This window comes from Symphalangus syndactylus, chromosome 17 (genome assembly GCF_028878055.3).
Source record: "Symphalangus syndactylus isolate Jambi chromosome 17, NHGRI_mSymSyn1-v2.1_pri, whole genome shotgun sequence".
In the NCBI taxonomy this organism is placed as follows: Eukaryota; Metazoa; Chordata; class Mammalia; order Primates; family Hylobatidae; genus Symphalangus; species Symphalangus syndactylus.
Genome location: NC_072439.2, coordinates 41,214,773 through 41,235,595, shown reverse-complemented (window position 1 = coordinate 41,235,595; position 20,823 = coordinate 41,214,773). Strand labels below are relative to the sequence as shown.

Here is a 20,823-nt window from a genome sequence, read left to right as displayed (position 1 = left end):
AATAATAATAATAATAATAATAATAATAATAAGATCTGCCTCATGGAGTGCTGTGAGAAATAAAAGAGTTAATATACTTAAAATACTTCAAACTATGCCTAATACTTTTTAAGTCCTCCATATTTGTTTGGTATTATTACTGTTACTGGTTATAAGTGAGTAGATTGGAATAGAGTTTCATATCCCCTTGGGTCATCTCTTCTTCAAATAAAACGATCTCAGTTCCTCTTATTGCTCTTCTTGATGTGCTTTTATCTCCCTAATCACTCTCCTCTATACACTTCCCAATTTGCCTATATCCCTTCTTAGAGAATTTCACAGTATTTCCTCTAAAACTTGCAGTAACTCAAGAAACAAGTCAAATGATATTTTATTAAAGTAACTGGGTCTTTATTATTATTTTCTTAAAGCAACCAACTCAATGCCTTCAACAAGTTGCTATAAAGTAGAAGAGAAAATGTATAGCAATAGATTGAAAGAAACAAGATATATACACTAGATGCAATATGCTATCCTTAATTGGACCCTAAATTATACACATTTGCCATAATGTACATCTTTGCCACTAAAAAAACTGAATATAATCTAGTTAATAAATGAATACATGTACACCTAGGTATTTTATAAGAACCTCAACTTAACATGTTCAAACCAGAATCATATTCAACCTCGAAACCACTGGAGTATTGCTACCATAGTTACTTGTTGATACCTAGAATGATACGGTACTGCACGGCATGGTACATTACGTAGGGCACGGCACAGTATGGTGTAATGTGGTAGTATAATATGTTAGCATAGAGTAAATGATTAAGCCTTTACCTACTAGAAGAATGTACTTACACACTGATATGCTTATAAAATGTATTTTTTTACATAAAGTACAGTCCTCAAGTGATTATTTTCAAGGGCACCCATAATACATCTGATTGATTGTTGACTAAAAATTTTGCTTCAGGGTCAGTTTAAGAACAATAAAAGAAAAGAAATACTGTATTCAAAACTTGCTTTTGGACTAAAAGAGTATTATTTTATTAACTAACAGAAACGGTTTTTGAGTGTCCTTTGGTTATCTTTAAAACTCAAAACCTCCCTCAAAAGAATAAGGCTGTCAACTTTAAGGATAATCAAAAGCATTTTTATTGTTTTAAATTACAATCTAAAAATAAAATTCAATAAAACATGCAATAATATTTTCAAGTAAAATTACATCTGTTAAATTATGCCTCGAAACTAAGCTGAAACTATGAATAGGACACCATGATTCAATTTTTAAAATACTGATTGAATAGCCACCAGAGGACTGGGGGGCCCAGAAAAAAATGACTGAAGAAAGCTCTGGCCTTGAAAAAACTTTTATATCGAGTAATACTCTTATACAGAGAAACAAAATATCTATATAACTAGAGAAAATGATAGATTTAGGAATATTTCATTTTAAAAGAACAAGGCAAAAATGACTTCAAAAGATTGGGAACTTCACAGAACAAAGTATCATCCCTCATACTTACAGATCACGATGTCACATCAAACAGATCTCCCAACCATCTGTCCAATCTGCCCTCTCATCTGTGTTTCCATTGCCGGGTCCCTTCCCCGGGTCTCACTTGACTACCATGGACCTCCAACCCAATCTCCTTGTATCTAGTCTCTCTCCCTGTCTATCATCCTCTGCACCACGATGATATTGTCTTTAGTTGCAAATGTCGGTGTGACACTACAATCTGTAAACACTTTTAATCAACTTGGATTGGCTCCATTTTTAAAAGGCACAAATTTTTTAGCACTGCATTCAAGGCCCTTTTCTTTGGGCCTCAGCCTTTCCTTCCACACTCATCCCCAAGCACTCCTCTCCTTATCCTCCATGCCTCACTCACCCCCGACCATGTGCACTTTCTTCTGCTTGAAATGTCCTCCTTGGCCTTTCTACCAGGCCAGCTCTACTTACCCTTCCACCTCAAATATTACAATCTCTGCCCTACTCCTTTTAAGAAATTATTTGTGCCTCCATCCATATTCTCAAAGCCTTTTATTTATGCATCTATCATGGCCTCTCTCACACTGCCTGTTAATTAACTATTTACACTTCCATCTACCTCTAAGCTCCTATAACAGTACAGTTGTGCTTTTTTTCCAATTCATCTTTCAAAGTTTAACGGCATCACAGTGCTTAGAACATAAGAAACACTTAATAAATGTGTTGAATGAATGGAGACATAGGTGTTTTAAAGGGGCTTTGGAGAACAAATAAGGTGATAACAGATGTAAGTAAGAATTAAAGGTGGGTGGAGGGTGGAAGCCATTGAGGTAAATGAGTACAAGCTACATTGGAGAAAGATTAATTCAATCATAGAGTAAGAAAAGGATGGAAATGAAGGAAGAGAACAGGTATGAAAATTAGCTAATAGTATAATTCAAACAAGAGAAAAAAAGCTTGAACTCAGGTCATGGCAACAAAAATAGAAAAGAATTACCGGAGATGAACACCCTCCTTAAAAATAAAATCTCCACATTTTACATTGTAGTTATTTTGTATAAATAAATTACTGAATTTCATATTGTTTTCTTATAAAAATTAATCTAAGTGACTCTTCTGCATCATATTTAACCTCTTTTTGGTTTAACAGAAAGATTTACATTTAGTCGACAGAAACTAGTCTTTTAATATTTGCCTAGAATATTGCTGTTTCGTGAAAAATCAAAAATCCATTCAAATTGTTACCTTTTCCCACAATCAACTATGTAACTTACCTGGCACTATAAAATGTAAAATAGCTCGAAGCGCCTCCAGCTGCACTGGTAATGATGTCTCATGACATTTCATAACTGTTATTATTTTGGGGACCACTGCTGCCATTATATCCAGGGAAGTGTTGCTGGGGATATAAAATCGGCATGTTTATTGAAAGACCGATCTGATTCAATGGTATAAACACCAAATTGAAATAAGTACAGGAGGACAGAACCAATATATTTTATCAGGAAAGATATATGAAAATGCATTTGAAACCAGTAGTATAAGCATACATAATTGTAATTGTCTAAACTTTGAACTCATAAGATAGAATTCATAGTAACCTGGGAATTATTTCATTTCATAAAACTAACACCATCCTTCTGACCTAGGATGGGTCAATGACCACAATCCCAGCAGGCAGGTGTTATTATCCCCATTTTCTACATGAAGAGATTACACAGATAGAGGTTAAATATTCAGGTCTTAGCACTAGAAACTGACAGAGACAAGGCTGGTACCCAAACTTGTCTGACCCCAAGACAAGGCCTCTTTACATCACACGAACCTTCCTCTTCCAGATTAACGTCACTGGACTTCTTATATGGTATTTTAAATTATTTTTAATTTGTTTTACAGTCTTGGTTTCTCTAAGGTATTTAAGCTATTCTTTCTTTTACATATGAGCAAATGTCACTTGACTAGAATGCAGTAGGTACTATGAACTTTAATACAGTCAATCCTTGCTTTCCTTGTTAACTGAAACTTGTGCATATCAGAACCATGTTCTCACTTTGCATGGTTCTGTGGACACTGAGATACATTCCTTCTTTTCCAACTTAAAGTCCCAGTTTAAACACATCCCTCCGTTGGAGCCTCCCCTCCTTGGGCAACCCCAGCTGGGTCCACTCTACTCTTACCATTGCGTCTTTTACACACTACTGCCGCTGCATTCTGAGACTGTATTTTACTTATCAGTCTCTCAACTAACATGAGTTCTGTAGGGGCAGACACATTGTCAGAGCCAAAGCGGAATCTCCAGGACTGCAACTGTGCACATTTTACTTAAGAGCATGCAGCCAGAAACATTAAATGCCTTGCCCAGAATCTACAGAATCCTAGACTGGAGTGTATTCCGCTGTGTTTTTGCCTCATTTGTAAAGGTTCGCACACTTCTGGCACCATTAAAGTCAATATTTAAGATAAACTTTTCATCTCAGTGTTCAAAAACAACATTTAAATAAGAGAAATACAGCTTAGAGAGATATACAAACATAGATTAGTTAGACTGATGTTAAAAACAGTGTAACCCTACTTCTTTCAAGTCTGCAGTTATGCTACATTTCATGCTATATGCACTTCATTTATTCACACTTAATAACAGTATAACAATAGATACAATTTGTTGAGTGCTTAAAATGCAGCAGGCATTATCCTAATCCCTTTGTAAAAATTAATTTATTTAATCCTTACATTCTAAGCTTACAACTTTCAAGGTTGTTATCGTTCCTCTTTACCAATGAGGAACGTGAAGTTTTAGAGATGAAACAGTTGGCTCAAATTAGTGGCAAAGCCAGGAACAAAATTAGTTTTTACTGCAACTTCTGTGCCAATTATTTTTTTTACACATGAAAGTTTTCTGTATAGCCTCTTTTTGTTCGAAATTTACTCAGACAATGCCAAATTTACATCATATTTTTTGGCTGAACAAAATGCAAAAAGGCATTGAGCCTATTCTACAGTAGGTACCTTCTGCATATTATTCATTTTTAGTCTTTTAAACGGGTGTTTTTTTTAAGCCACAAGTTCTGCCCACATCTACCACCCCTCACCCCCACCTCATCCCACCCTGCCCCACCACCATCCACACATAGATCAAAGGATCTGGTCTCTGTTGTGCCACTAACCGACAGCTACATAATCTTAACATCTCTGCACTTGGACTAGATGTAGTTAAAATTTTCCCTAACTAAGGATTGAGAGCAGGAAAAGAAGACAAAGTTCATTCAGATGAAGGAATAACATATTCGTTGTGAAAGAGCAAAATTTAGCCATATCCTGATTTTATCTTTTATAACTTTCACACACACAATAATTAGAAAAACTGCTGTATGCTATGTGCTATACAATTACCACTTTTCAAAATATAGTCAACATCATGCATCAGGTTCAAAAGCAAACCTTCAACATGTTTCCACAATCTTGCCATTCCTTTCAGTGTTCAGATAAAGTAAGTCTATGGTACTAGTGACATGAGATTACATTGCAAAATGCTTCAATTCTCCAGTGTCTTATGTTTTTCTTTTTCTTTTCATTGTTAGAAATATGCTTGAAATATTGATATTCTACCTGGCCCAATATGATATATTCTGTACAAGTTAATGAATCTATATTACCTTCCTTCAAAAAGATGATTTAGCATTTTACAGCCACTTTCAGCCACTTCAGGAGAATATATATGCTTCTGCATTAACTCCAAAACATTCAGGTATATTCCTTTTGATAACAGTATTTTTCTGAAATTAACTGAGATTTTTAAAAATGTTACTTATAGATACGAAAGCATATTTTCATAATTTTACCATAAGATTTAGAATATTAATATAGTCCAAATTTACAGGAAAGCATATACAAGAGCACACATAATTTATAGTTCATTGACAGCTTAAAGATAATTCATGTTTATTTCTTTAAAACACATGTCATTTCCAATTGTTTTTGCCTTTATTAACCCTTTGCTGGGATTTTGGTTTTAACATTTTTATTCATAGAGTAGATGGTTTTAATGTAATCACCATGTCTCTGCCCATTGCAAAGGAGTGTTTTTCCAGGAAAAAAGAAATCTGTTTAAATAATGGTCTCCAAAATAAGAATGAAAGTTAAATTTTATTCCAATACTTAAAACAAGTTCACAAATAACTGCACTTACATAGAGCTAAGACTAACCAGATATGCTAGACAATGGTGGGCTGGGAATGAGTTACAAGCATGTGGAGGTATTGACCATTCACTCAGCTTTTTGGGAGTATGGGGAATGAAGGGGCTGTAACAGGCTTGGTTGCTTTCAGCCTTCAGCTGCTTTGACCATTTATCCCAGCGGACTTTACAAACATTGTAATTTCTATATATGCCATCATATACAAAGGAATGGAAAGCATTTACATAGAACATAAGTAATGACAGTTATTTTCACAAAGTAATGCCAAAGTCTAGGAAACATATAGATATGCTTTACAACTGGTATTTCATTATTTGTGGAAAGTAACTATATTCCAGCAATAATGATTAAGGAATAATTTTCCTCTTTTTTTGCTGTTGTTGCTTTTTGTGACAGCATCTCTCTCTGTTGCCAAGGCTGGAGTGCAGTAGCATGATCATAGCTCACTGCAGTCTTAACCTCCCAGCCTCAAGTGATCCTCCTGTCTCAGCCTCCAAGTACCAGGGACTGCAAGTGTGCCACCATGCCTGGCTAATTTTTGTTAATATGTTGTAGAGAGGGGATCTCACTATGTTGCCCAGCCTGGTCTTGAACTCCTGAGCTCAAGCAATCCTCCTGCCTTGGCCTCCCAAAGTGCTGGGATTACAGGCGTGAGCCACCACAACTGGCCAATTTTCCTCTTTGTAATAAACTTCCTTCACTAAACATAAATCTATTGTCTTCAAGTTTCCACATAAATATCAATTGTCTTGAAGCCTCTATAAAAATATCAGTTCCAACATTACACACTGTGATTCAACACTTTGAAAGTGGCAGAAAAAGAAACGTAAAAAGTCTTAACTTAAGTACTGTTTTTAAAATAAGTAGTCTATCTTAAGAAGATGGGACAAAACATGGAAATAAGTAGAAATCACATACACATTCTAAAATACTGCCAGAGCCTGAAAAACTCATACTTTCAAACACATTCAGAATATCACACATTAAGATACAATAAAGAGTTGGTCACTTTGCTCGATCACATCAGAAGTTGTAATAACCTTTCCCAAAGTGGCTAGCTTCTAGCCAAGAAGACACTTTAAAAGACAAAAATGACACTAGGTCAGTGGTTCTCAAACTTTAGTGTGCATCTGAATCACCTGGAGAGCTTGTTAAAACATGGATTGCTGGGTCTCAACTCCAGGGTTTATGATTGAGAAGGTCTGTATGGGGCCCTTGAATTTACATTGTTTATCAAATTTCCCCAGCAAATGCTGCTGGTCCAGGAACCACACTTTAAGAATCACTATCCTAGACAGTAACCCAATGTGTGATTTGCAAATTGCAAGCAATAAACCTAGGAGAAGAAATTTCATCATAAAGTCACGTTAGACTTTATAGAACATTTTGCATGCTATCGCATTTACCAGCTATCTACATAATACTCTTGATCTCATCCACTCCATTTTAACAGGAAATTAACTGCTTTCAGAGGCAAAAAACAATATGCAACGCCCTGCAGGTCTTACTCAATAGTCACCTTCTTTCCTGGCTGCCTATTCACAACTTCATCTCCTCTGATGTCTAACATATCATATTCTCCTTCCTTGCTTCATTTTTTATTCTTAACTGCCTCAAATATTACATATTTTAGTTAATCTTATTATCTTTCCTAGTACAGTTTAAACTCCATGAGCCTTGGATTTTTACTTAACGAATGTATCCCAAATGCCTACAGACACTAGACACTTGGGAGCTCAATAAATATTAATTAATTGAATGGGAAAAATGTCACACAAGATGTATGCAACCTGGGGACCTCCAAGGTTCCAAAGACCCAGTTCTTCTGCCTACCAATGTAGCCATTTTTTCTAAAAAAAAAGCCATGCTCAGCTCTGTACACACAAAGGTTCCCAAGTGTCTTTCAAGGAGAAATTGCCCAAGAAAGTTGATGAACGAGCTACTCAAGTTCTTCATGCTTTATTAAGGCAGAACTCCAAAGACAATACAAAAGGATCTGAGGACATTTTACCTGACAGGTGACCAGGAACAAAGAAGTAAGGAACTAGAAAGAGCAGAAAACTGAACAAAGACATCAGGGTGGACTCTGAATGTAACCAGTCCTCAGACACCACAATAGGAAGCAGTCGAAATTTCACAAAGTTGTGGTTGCTTGATTTGCATATCAAAGGAGATTTCCAGGTGGTTATGAATGATGTCACCAACGCAATGTTGTCTGTACATAGTAAAAGTCTACCTCCACTCTAAAGGTGCCCCAACAGAAGCCACAGAGTCCAGTCCTCATTTTTGGGAGTGAAATCCCTGTCCAGACCTCTTTAACTGCACAGTAGAATAAGAGAGACTCGAGAACAGCGATTCCCTCTCCTTCCCCTTTTACTCTGACTCGTTATCCTTGAGGGCAGCCACTGTCTGTCTGTCAGTGCCCTGGCCACTCCAAGCGTTTTGTTAAGGTGCCATCGGAGAGATGAGATGAAAAAGGAGAAGGAGGAAGAAGAAATAATTTTCCTCTTTATTTGACTTCAATAATAATATAAAGAAACATGCATGAGGTGGTTGCTTTATTTTTTTTTCCACCCTACCCAGGTTCTCTCTTAAAAGCTGGTGCTTACACTGGTCTCTGTCTCTGACTTTCAGTGTTTTTCTCTATTTTTCGCCCTCCAAAAATATCCTGCAAAAGCTGCCAAGTCCCAATGCCTTTATGATGAGTTTTCACCTAAGGATTTCTGGCAGTATTCTTGTTTATGGGGGAAGAAATTTGAGCAGCCTGAACTATAATCTTAAAACTCATGTCTTTCTAAAGGTATACAAGCCATTTTTCTCTTCTTAATTATACAAAGCTATAAGACTTAGAAGAAAGGATTCCCTATCTAATAAATGGTGCTGGGAAAATTGGCTAGCCATATGTAGAAAGCTGAAACTGGATCCCTTCTTTACACCTTATACAAAAAATAATTCAAGATGGATTAAAGACTTACATGTTAGACCTAAAACCATTAAAACCCTACAAGAAAACCTAGGCAATACCATTCAGGACATAGGCGTGGGCAAGGACTTCATGTCTAAAACACCAAAAGCAATGGCAACAAAAGCCAAAATTGACCAATGGGATCTCATTAAACTAAAGAGCTTCTGCACAGCAAAAGAAACTACCATCAGAGTGAACAGGCAACCTACAGAATGGGAGAAAATTTTTGCAACCTACTCATCTGACAAAGGGCTAATATCCAGAATCTATAATGAACTCAAACAAATTTACAAGAAAAAAACAAACAACCCCATCAAAAAGTGGGTGAAGGACATGAACAGACACTTCTCAAAAGAAGACATTTTTGCAGCCAAAAAACACATGAAAAAATGCTCCTCATCACTGGCCATCAGAGAAATGCAAATCAAAACCACAATGAGATACCATCTCACACCAGTTAGAATGGCCATCATTAAAAAGTCAGGAAACAACAGGTGCTGGAGAGGATGTGGAGAAATAGGAACACTTTTACACTGTTGGTGGGACTGTAAACTAGTTCAACCATTGTGGAAGTCAGTGTGGCGATTCCTCAGGGATCTAGAACCAGAAATACCATTTGACCCAGCCATCCCATTACTGGGTATATACCCAAAGGACTATAAATCATGCTGCTATAAAGACACATGCACACGTATGTTTATCACGGCACTATTCACAATAGCAAAGACTTGGAACCAACCCAAATGTCCAACAATGATAGACTGGATTAAGAAAATGTGGCACATATACACCATGGAATACTATGCAGCCATAAAAATTGATGAGTTCATGTCCTTTGTAGGGACATGGATGAAACTGGAAAACATCATTCTCAGTAAACTATTGCAAGGACAAAAAACCAAACATCGCATGTTCTCACTCATAGGTGGGAATTGAACAATGAGAACTCATGGACACAGGAAGGGGAACATCACACTCCGGGGACTGTTGTGGGGTTGGGAGAAGGGGGAGGGACAGCATTAGGAGATATGCCTAATGCTAAATGACGAGTTAATGGGTGCAGCAAAACAACATGGCACATGGATACATATGTAACAAACCTGCACATTGTGCACATGTACCCTAAAACCTAAAGTATAGTAAAAAAAAAAGACTTAGAAGAATTACATGTAAAGAACCATTTTTTAAAAAAGTATAGTGCAAAAATTTATAATAAACAATTTTACCAGATTTTAAAATGGTGACTAGCTCTCTACCCAGTTGCATTTCTATGAATTTTCCCAAGAAAATAATAGGAACCATGTATAAAGGAAAACAGAGGAGGAAAGTGATCATTGGTGTTTACTATGAGTTCCAGAAACATCCCACTGGACACAAACTAAAACTTCATCAGTAAGAAATTGGTTCATAAAATAGAATACAGGCAAGCACTGAAAAACTACACAGCTATTAAAAATGATAATTTGGGCCGGGCACAATGGTTCATGCCTGTAATCCCAGCACTTGGGAGGCCAAGGCAGATGGATTGCTTGAGCCCAGGAATTCGAGACCAGCCCGGGCAACATGGCAAAACACCATCTCTGCAAAAAATTAGCGAGGCATGGCAGTGCATGCCTGTAGTCCCAGCTACTCTGGAGGCTGAAGTGGGAGGATCACCTGAGTCCAAAAGTTTGAGGTTATAGTGAGCCATGATCATGCTACTGCACTCCAGCCTAGGTGACAGAGTGAGACCATATCTAAAAACAAAAATTAATTTAAAAAATTAAAAATAAAATGATAATGTGAGAATACACATGTATCAACATAAAAAAGAGAATAAATACAATTTGGTTATAAAGGAGTATAATATGATCCCATTTCTACAAAATACATACAATTTTGTATATGTCATGTGTGAGTTTACACATAGAAGTCCGGAAAAATATACAACAAATGTTTATTTTATTCTTCATCCTTTTACCTATATATTCATAATCCATATGTCAACATATCTCTACACATAGAGATATCTTTCACAATATATAGCTATATAAATTATGTAAATTTTTCACAATATATAGCCTCTGTAATTAAAAATGCCACAAAAATGTGTTCCCCTTTATTTGAAGATATGGTCCACTGCTTACCATTTTGTTCTAAGAGAGTTGACAATGCATTCGCAGATGCCTGGAAAACTTCCTTTGATGAAGAATGCATCAGCATGGAGAGCATCACTTCCCTATGAGCTGGGAAACTTTCAAAAATTCAAATAAAATGTTAGTAGTAATCTTTTAAATAACTATCTCAAATTCTCACTTGCCATTATCAAATATCTCTAACAACAATTAAGAGCATATAAACAATATTTTACGCCACCTCCACTTACAAGAGTGAATAATAGCTCATTTTTTAAGACTCGAATTAATTAAATACTAACAAATTAGTATTTTTATGCTTTTTCAAAAGCCAACACGCAGCAGAGAGAAATAAAAAAGCTCAGCAGATATGTAAAGAGACACTGAGGGAAAAGGTAAAGTGAGGAGAAGAAGAGAACGGAAATGAGAGGAAAAATTAAAAATTGTAAAGAAGCAAGGTAGGTTTTAAAGATGTACAACATAAATATATTTTCTTTGTTTTAATAATATATTTAAAGTTATCTTACGGATATTGAAAAATAGGTATCCTATGAACTGAAATTTACAAACTGCAACATGAATCTCCCTTACCCTAATCTCCAAAAGCCTTGCTCAGCATGAGATTATTAAGATGCCAATTTAGCATAGTTTTCAAAAGAATTACTGTTTCTTGTCAAAATGAAAATATTTAATTAAGTAGCATCTGTGTTATTAATTCCCTTCTTATCAGCAATAGATAATTAAACAAATAGACTGTCAAGATTTCAGACATAGAATACTACTATTTGTTTCCAAAATAAGTCATTCACAATTTAAAATCCAGAGGATACCCACTGCAAATAGCACAAGTATAATCAATCAGTTGCCATAAAACACAAAGGCTCACGGATATGAAACAAACTTGATATGCACAAAACTCCTTGCTACAGCTTGTATCTTTGGGAGAGAGTGCCGGTCTTATGATGTTTGAATGGCACTCCTATTGAAAGAGTTATCCAGAGATGACAGCTTCAAATAACCCTCTCGAAAGAAGACAGGTCAACTCTGTCACATCAGATGGGAACTCATCATAGGAAGCTCTCTAACCAAATCTAATTTCTGATATTGACAACCTGCTGGCTAGTCACCATGAAGAAAAGATCACAGATGGCTCTGCAATTTCTATCAACCAAGATGAATTAATATGGCATTTTAAAACGATCAGCCAGAAAATAGAAAGATTCTTTCTCCATGATTCATGAATTACCAAATGACCCTTGATTCCAGATCTCTCAGTAATAACTCTCATCCCACCTTTTCTAACTCCTGAAGGTAATGAGATCAAAATACTACATACCTACTACTATTTTGCAGCAACATCTAAAACTAAATGCCTATATCAAAAATATTTCTAACAAAAGTTATGGTTAAGGTATTTTATAGGTATTGATTTAAAATATAACTGAAATTTTCTATCATATAAAATCAAAACTACTAACTGGCCATCTTCATCTCCAATCTTCTCATGTAAACTGTTTTGGTACATAAGGAGATTATTTAGTGCCCAGCATGCGGCCTCCTGGATTAGGGGAGAAAAAAGAAACCTGTCAAAATATAAATGATTGGAAAACATAATTTTGAATAACTCTAATATTCATGAGAGTCCTACCTGCACGTGCTTGTTCTTTCTATGCCATGTTAATGCTTTGTAACAGGCTTCCAGCCAAAACAATTTATCTTCTTCACCCTCATCATCATTCTCTTGATTCTCATTCTTTTCCTCTAAATCTTGATTTAAGAAAATAGTCTCAGCTTGAAAAAAATTGAAAAATAAATAAAAACATTATATATAATCTACTTAATAGTTTGACCAACTCTAAGTCCATATTTTGAAATATTACCAACAGAATGAGTTGTGCTTTAGTAAAAGCCTTGGTCAATTATAAAGATAATTTTTAATATATTATACATCTCATAATACTACCATCCTATCCAGATAAATAAATAAAACAAGGAAGAAGGTACCAAAAAAAAAAAAACCTAATAAATGAGAGGAGGATTAGTTGAAAAGATTAGTTCATCACAGCACTGTTCACAATAGCAAAGACATTGAATCAACCCAAAAGCCCATCAATGATAGACTGGATAAAGAAAATGTGGTACATATATGCCATGGAATACTATGCAGCCATAAAAAGGAATGATATCATGGCCTTTGTAGGGACACGGATGGTGCTGGAAACCATTATCCTCAGATAACTAACACATGAAGAGAAAACCACACACTGCATGTTCTCACTTATAAATGGGAGCTGAACAATGAGAACACATGAACACAGGGAGAGGAACAATACACACTGGGGCCTGTTGGGGGATGGGACTGGAGAAGGGAGAGCATTAGGAAAAATAGCTAATGGATGCTGGGCTTAATACCTAGGTGATGGGTTAATAGGTATAGCAAACCACCATGGCACACGTCTACCTATGTAAAAAACCTGCACATCCTGCACGTGTACACCAGAATTTAAAATACAAATAAACTATTTTTTTTGAGATGGAGTTTCGTTCTTGTTGCCCAAGCTGGAGGGCAGTGGCAGAATCTCAGCTCACTGCAACCTCTACCCTCCAGTTTCAAGCGATTCTCCTGCCTCAGCCTCCCGAGCAGCTGGGATTACAGGTGCCCACCACCATGCGAGACTAATTTTTATATTTTTAGTAGAGATGGGGTTTCACCATGTTGGCCAGGCTGGTCTCGAACTCCTGACCTTGTGATCAATCTGCCTCGGCCTCCCAAAGTGCTGAGATTACAGGCATGAGCCACCATGCCCAGCCACAAATAAAAATGTTTTTAAAACAGATTAGCTGTTTAATGACAAAGCTGAATCAAGAACGATGTAAAGCAAAACTCTACATTGAGATGTGTATACTTGTCACAACTGTTAGTTTCCTTGAAAGTATCCTCTATCGGAAAATGAGCTACACATGACAGGAAAGGCATGGAATGCTTCCATCTGTACATATGATTCTCTCGTTACAATGTTCATACTGGATGTGAAATGCCTCTGTAAGAATCCCCTTTTTAGTGAAGTTACTTACTGAGGAGGGCCAAACAGCTGAGCGCTGAGATCTGTAATGCTGCGTTCTCTGGGTACTGCTGCACAGCTTTCACCACAAACTCATGGACTTCGTTTAATACCAGGATATTGAAAAAATTACCTAAAAGTTAAGTGAAACATTAGCTGAATTCTCATCCATGCAAGTTAAATTACCTTTAACATATAACACTATTTACATCAATAATTTTGAATGGTGATGAATATTCAATGGCATTAAGACATTTACTTTAATTAAAATAGCTTAATATGATTGAGTAAAGTTTTGAAATTTTATTTTATGCTGTCCTTTAATTATCTTACTTAGACAATGGAAGTGACTGAGCGAAAATAATGATACTAGTTTGGGTTGTACGAACTGCATGTTCTCTGATTCCCTCTCACGCCATGTCTGTGACACACGGCACGACAATATTCGTTGTATAAAATAACTGAATTTTTCTGCCTTTTAAAGATGAAACTCTTAAATCTGTCTTTTAGAAGACCCAATATTAAATCATTTTACTGAAACACTCTTCTTTCACTTAAAGGAATAGTGCTTAGAAAATTCATTGGCATGTTTACCATTATTTGATCTTGTCTATGATGATCTCAGAAAAAAAAAAAAAGATATATCACCACCTCCAGCCCACCCCCGGAAGAAACCCCATACCTTTTTATACCCACTCTTCTGAGAATTAATATGACATCCAAGAGTCTAAATCCTTATGAGGAAAATCTTTATCTGATACTGCGGAAATATGTACCTTCTTCTATTTGGCTTATTTGTAACTCACTAACAGTTACCAAGCTTCTTTCTAAAACAAAGAATTGAAACTCCTATTCATCTATAAGTTTAACTAAGTGATCTCTGAGATACAAAGCCAGAAATGGAAAAGATCCTGTATCATAAAAAACCTAAAGCCCAAACAAAATATTCATCAACGGCCTCACAATCAAAGGCAGTTTAAGCAAGTATGGGGCTCCTTTACCAACACCTTCCCATGCTGTTGCCTCTTCCACATTCATCCACCAAGTAAACATTCTCCACAGCCCTTAGTGATCACTAGCGTTTTCAAAAAGATTTTCTTCTACTTTTACCAGCTTGTCTAAACTTGGGTTGTCCCCATCACTCTCTTTTCCCTATTATACCCACACCACTGCCAACAGCTGTTCTGTCACTGAATCACTGTGTGCCTCAGAAAACAGCACGAAGACTAGACTTATGTTCAGGTAATTTGTGTGAAAATATGTAGCAAATTGTACAAAGCCTTTAAATGCATTAAGCCCATAATTAGATTACATAGTTTGGCAAAACGTTAAATATTTATTTACTTGAGGTTTTAATTTTAACTATGAAGAAAAAGTTAAGAGTTTTATTCAGCTACTTTTGAAACAGTAACAGCAACAATAAATTCTCTACCCATTAAATGGAACAAATCATCATCCACTAAGAGATAAACAAGAGAAAAAAGATTCTTTACCTGAAGATCGATTTGATCACTCTTTATTTTCAAAAAAAGTTACAGAATAATACAAAAGCTACCTATGACATGACAGTTGCCATGGTTTATTTAATTTTAACAGTATAAAATCAAGCACCTTTAATGTGCTGTTCTAGACAATTTGGCAGTCAAGTAGCATTTCCCCAATCACAAAAACAAAACCCCTTCTTCTGGCTCATTTCAAGAAATTAAGGTGAACTCACATTTTAATGTAACATGTGCAAGTTGTAACTTGACTGTGGTAAATTGTAAAACATGAAACAGAGAATTGTACAGTAGTGTGCTACTCTAATACCTGGCTTTAAGAAACCGACTTTGAATTAGATTAAAACATTATCAGGTATCAGCCAGTTTGTACAACTACAACCTTCTCATGAAAAATAATGAATAAAGGGTCACCTGATAGAGATAAACTAGTAAACGGATATCATGTTTAGAAGAAATACTTTGTTTAGGGATGAAGAAATTTGGGTTCTCAGCCTGATTTCACCCCTTACTGCTTACATAATCTTGAATAAAACACAAAGATTGATGAATCACAGGACCTCATCTGTAAATGTGGAAATAATAACAATTTCCCATCTCCCAAGATAGTTGTACGGATCAAAATATATATATATACACATTGTATATAAATATGTATATTTATATACATTTATATATAAATATGTATATTTATATACATTTATATATAATGTATATAATGTACATTTGTATATAAATATATATTTATATACATTTGTATGTATATTTATATACATGTATAAATATATATTTATATACATTTATATACAATGTGTATATTTATTTATATTTATATATACAGTATGTAAGTAGATTCATATATATGAAGTATATGAGTATATATATACACTTTGGAAACTATGAAATGTGAAAATATTAAAACATTATCATCTTACAGTTTTAGTCATATAACATTCAATAAATGCTTATCAAGGAAAGAATAAACTAAAGTTGTGCATGTAAAATAGAATTCAACTCACAAAAAATTCATTTTAACTGAAACTAGGAAATTTCCTAATGCTAAAATCAATTTCCAAATTACACAGGGAATATAATCATGATACTAGAAGTGAAAATACAAGTTGCTACAGTGGAGACATGTCAATTAGTTTTTTCAAATGATTAATGATTTCCCCCAAAATTTGTAACAATAAAAAACTAAATGCCTATTATAATAATCCTAATTTTGTACAAAATATTCCTGGTTATCTTTTTGAGAAAATGTCATCAGAATCAATGTCCAACAGTTAACAATCACTCTTTATTATTCAGCAACCACGCTCACTTTTTTTTTTTTTTTTCAAGACGGAGTCTCGCTCTGTCGCCCAGGCTGGAGTGCAGTGGCGCAATCTCGGCTCACTGCAAGCTCCGCCTCCGGGGTTCACGCCATTCTCCTGCCTCAGCCTCTCGAGTAGCTGGGACTACAGGCACCTGCCACCACGCCCGGCTAATTTTTTGTATTTTTAGTAGAGACGGGGTTTCACCGTGGTCTCGATCTCCTGACCTCGTGATCCGCCCGCCTCGGCTTCTAAACGCATTGTTGTCCTCACAAAAATATCAAGGAAATTTCCAAGGTGTGTGTTGAGGGGCACAGGGAGTTCAAAAAGAAGCTGAAACAAGAGCTGTGAGTTGAACACCAGAGCAGTCTTGTGGGAAAGCATGAATCCTGGCGCTGCATTCAACAAATCAGTTTCAGACTCTCTGCAAGGTAAGGTCTCAGAGTCTCCCATATTAAGCCTGGATCATATCCTAAACTGCTCCCAGGTCAGTCCTGTGCTCTGACTCCTTGCAAACACCTCTGAAAGAGCATCTTTAATTTAAGTCCTCAGGATGCTCAATCAAAGAGAAACTCACAACCATACAAGAAAACAAGGCCCCGTGACTGACAGGCAGTCACCCTAGAAGCAGTTGGTTTAGACTCCCCAGAACTTTACATGTAGTTATCAGATACAAAACACAAAATAGCCATGTATTAATCATTAAATAAATAAAAGGATTTTTTTTAACAAAAAAGAAAGGGTAAAAACGAAAAAACAAGAAGCTGCCAAAACTCACTTGGTATATGTGAAAATAAACAGAGAAGATTTTTTAGTAGGGTTTTTAAAAATCTAATAAATGACCAAGTTAAATTTATCAGGAAGTGCAAAGTAGCTTAGTATTAGAAAACCTGTAGATGCATTTCTTCATCTTAACATAATGAAAAGGAAAAAAAAAGACTTACATTTTAAGTATATTTGATAAAATTAAATATTTTAATATTTTTAAGCCCACATTGTAAAAATAAAAGCAAAGAAGAAATAAAATAAAATTTCTTAACAAAATTTTTTAAAAAAATTTAAACCCTTGTAAGATGCATTATTTTGGATGGGAGAATATTAAAAATATTTTGTTTAAAATCAGGAAAAAGAGCAAGACAAGGATGTCTACTATCAATGATTCTATTTAACACTGTATTAATAATTCTGGCTCATGTAAGAAGACAAGCAAATGAAATAAAGAATATAAGAAGCAGAAAGGAAGAACTCAGACTGTCATTATTTACAAATTATGTAATTGCTATGAAGAGAACTTAAGAGCATTTAGAAACAAATTGTCAGAATTAACAGAAGAGTTTAGGAAGGTAGGTTAGTTCAATATACAAAAAATCATTTGCATTTCTTTATGAAAACACAGTTCAAAAATATGATTTAAAAAGAAATACCATTTACAATAATAATAAAAAATAAGATATGTAGCAAAAACTAAGATGTGCAAGACATGTATAGAAGAAATTATGATGTAAAGATGTCAGTTCTTCTTAAAATGATCCACATATTTTGTGCAATTCCAGTCAAAATCTCAACAGTGTTTTCCAAGGAACTGGACAAGTTAATCCTAAAATTTGTATGGAATAGTAAAGGCCCAGGAAAAAAGGCAAGCTGTGCCTAAAAAAGAATGTATGGTGACTTGACCTATTAGCTTTTCAGATATCAGGACTTACAGAACTATTAATTTAAATAGTGTTATATTGATTCAGACAAATCAGATTAATGCTACAGAACACTAAGGACAGAAACATAAATATATATGTTTACATATATATATACCACACGACTGGGAAACAGGTGAACCTCTAATAAATTGTGCTGTGATGGTAACTAGCTCTCCACACTGAAAAAAAAGAGGGGGAATTGGGTTCTTTACAAAAACAAACTGCAACAGTTTAACAAATGAGAAAGATTTGGAATAAAAGATACAATATATTTATTATCTTAGGGAAAGGACAGATTAAGATTTCTTAAACAAGATACATAAAAAATAGTAAATCACAAAGGAACTGATTATTAAATTTAACTATATCACAACAGCCACCATAAAGATGGTGAAAAGACATGCTACAAGTCAAGGGAAGGTATTTTCAATACATATAACCTACCACCAAAACATTATTATCCAGAATCTATGAATCGGTTTTAAAAAGACAGACTATCCTGTGAACAATATTGATAAATGGCAGATTGCGTATTTCACAAAGAAGGACATACCAATGGCAAATAAATATTTTTAAAAATATTAACCCTTATTTATATATGGAGAAAATATGTATATCTCTGCATCAAATGTTAACTGTTCTTTTTTTTCTTTTTTTAAAAAAAAGACTGTTTGCAAAACATTTTGTATCTGTTTTGGCACAGCCAAAACTAATCAACTGTTTTCACAAAAAGTATATTATAATGCTTAAACGTAGAAAAAAATTAATGACATAAGGAAATGGTCTGTTAAAGCAGTTATCTGCTTTAACACAGATAGTAGTAGCATAAAACAAGAAAGAATCCAAATGTCCATGGATGGAAAAATGGAAAAATAAATTGTGGTATTTCCAAATAATAGAATACTACATGCAACCACATGCAAAAATATTTCTGATTCTTACAATCATAGCACTGATATTTGAAAATTGAAGAGGACAACATACAGTATGATTACATTTTGATGAAGCAAAAGCAGGCAAACGTTAAAAATTTTGCTTAGAGAAACATGAAAATGTAGTAAATTATACTTATAAACAAAAGATTTGTAAACACAAAATTCTGGATAGTGTTAACCTCTATAGAGAAAGCAAGGGCAGGAAGAAGCCCAGGGTAGCTTCCCCCACTGGGAATATATAATATTTTCAGTTGGATAGTGAGTTATTTGCATTATGCTTTATATTGTATGTGTTATGCATATTTTCATATGTATCAATTCTTACATAATTATATTTTAAATATAGCCTCAACAATAAAAAAACTCATCTATAGAACTACGTCGATAAAAATAAGATTAAGATAATACTTCTTTTACATTCTACACATCTATTTTTGACATTCCTTTGAAAAGTCCATCTAAGCATAGCAGAACAGTTTGGTAATTTACAGTATTTTCTTTTTGTTTTAATTTATTTTTTCTGGGATTTTACAATATTTTCATTCAAAGTATGTCAATATGCTGCTTATCCATCATTATGCAACATACATATGTTTTATATATATGTATATCATACGGAGTGTGATGACATATTAACTAAGAAACTCACCTAATGTAAGCCTGTGGAGCAAACAGCAACTCACTTCTTGAATCTGTTCACTGATAGGGAATGCTTTCATAGCTTCCACCACAATATTATAACACCTGACATTGCCACTCATGAGGACTTCCACATTATTGCCTGAATTTAAAGAGATCATAATTATCAATAAGGTAACCATGTTCTCCTTTCAAATATGCATACAAAGATGTCTTATATAGGCTGTAAATAGACGGCAGCATAATGACTGCATTTCCAAATTTAAACACCATGTTCTGTTAAGGAGCTGTAAAAACTACTGTGCTGTTCATTGATAACATAATGGGGTGTAGGGCTGATCTTTGGCATTAAGGAAAATTCACTTTATTCCTGTTTCTTGGCTTAAAGCCTTAAGATCAAAAAAATGAAAAATTCAGAGTACTTTTAGTACTGAAAATGAAATGAAAAGTACTGAAAACGAAAGTCTGGAAATGTAATGTATTGGTCATAAGTTTTCAAATAAATAAATTGGAGGGTCTATTTCTTAACGAGGCTCAACCCCATTGAAGAATGACTTTTGCATTGTTTTTTTTCCCCAACCATAGGAAAGAAAATCAAGAATATGTCACCAGAAAGAACAGTTAAAATCAGCTATGACCTGTTTCCTCCATTCCAGAAGGGCAACCAACGTACAAGGCAGCAAAATCAAGCTTCCTGAAGGCTCCAAAATAGATGGAAGAAAAGATGGGAGAAGGAAAAAGGGGAGGCATAATATTAAAATATAAGTCTTAGGGACAAGCACAGGTGAAACAGAAAGGAAAGAAAGACTCTACCAGAAAAAGCAATTAATCAATAAAGGGAGTGAGGTGTGAACCTACACGGAGAAAATATGTGTATCTCTGCATCAAATGTTAACTGTTCTTTTTTTTAAAAAAAAAAAAAAAAAG

The 20,823-nt window shown here is 34.8% G+C and overlaps 1 protein-coding gene across 4 annotated transcripts in view; it reads right to left on the bottom strand.

The window, feature by feature from the left end:
* The window catches only part of LRRK2 (leucine rich repeat kinase 2), a 142,701-nt gene that overhangs the window by 104,313 nt on the left and 17,565 nt on the right, over positions 1-20,823 (bottom strand). For all 4 annotated transcript variants that reach the window (XM_055250254.2, XM_063620135.1, XM_055250253.2 and 1 more), the window contains 7 exons: positions 19,907-20,038; positions 13,827-13,946; positions 12,400-12,542; positions 12,230-12,309; positions 10,764-10,870; positions 5,131-5,260; positions 2,752-2,876 (listed from right to left, as the gene is read on the bottom strand). In XM_055250254.2, the coding sequence (XP_055106229.1) occupies positions 2,752-2,876; positions 5,131-5,260; positions 10,764-10,870; positions 12,230-12,309; positions 12,400-12,542; positions 13,827-13,946; positions 19,907-20,038 (837 nt within the window). The remainder of the gene's footprint in view (positions 1-2,751; positions 2,877-5,130; positions 5,261-10,763; positions 10,871-12,229; positions 12,310-12,399; positions 12,543-13,826; positions 13,947-19,906; positions 20,039-20,823) is intronic.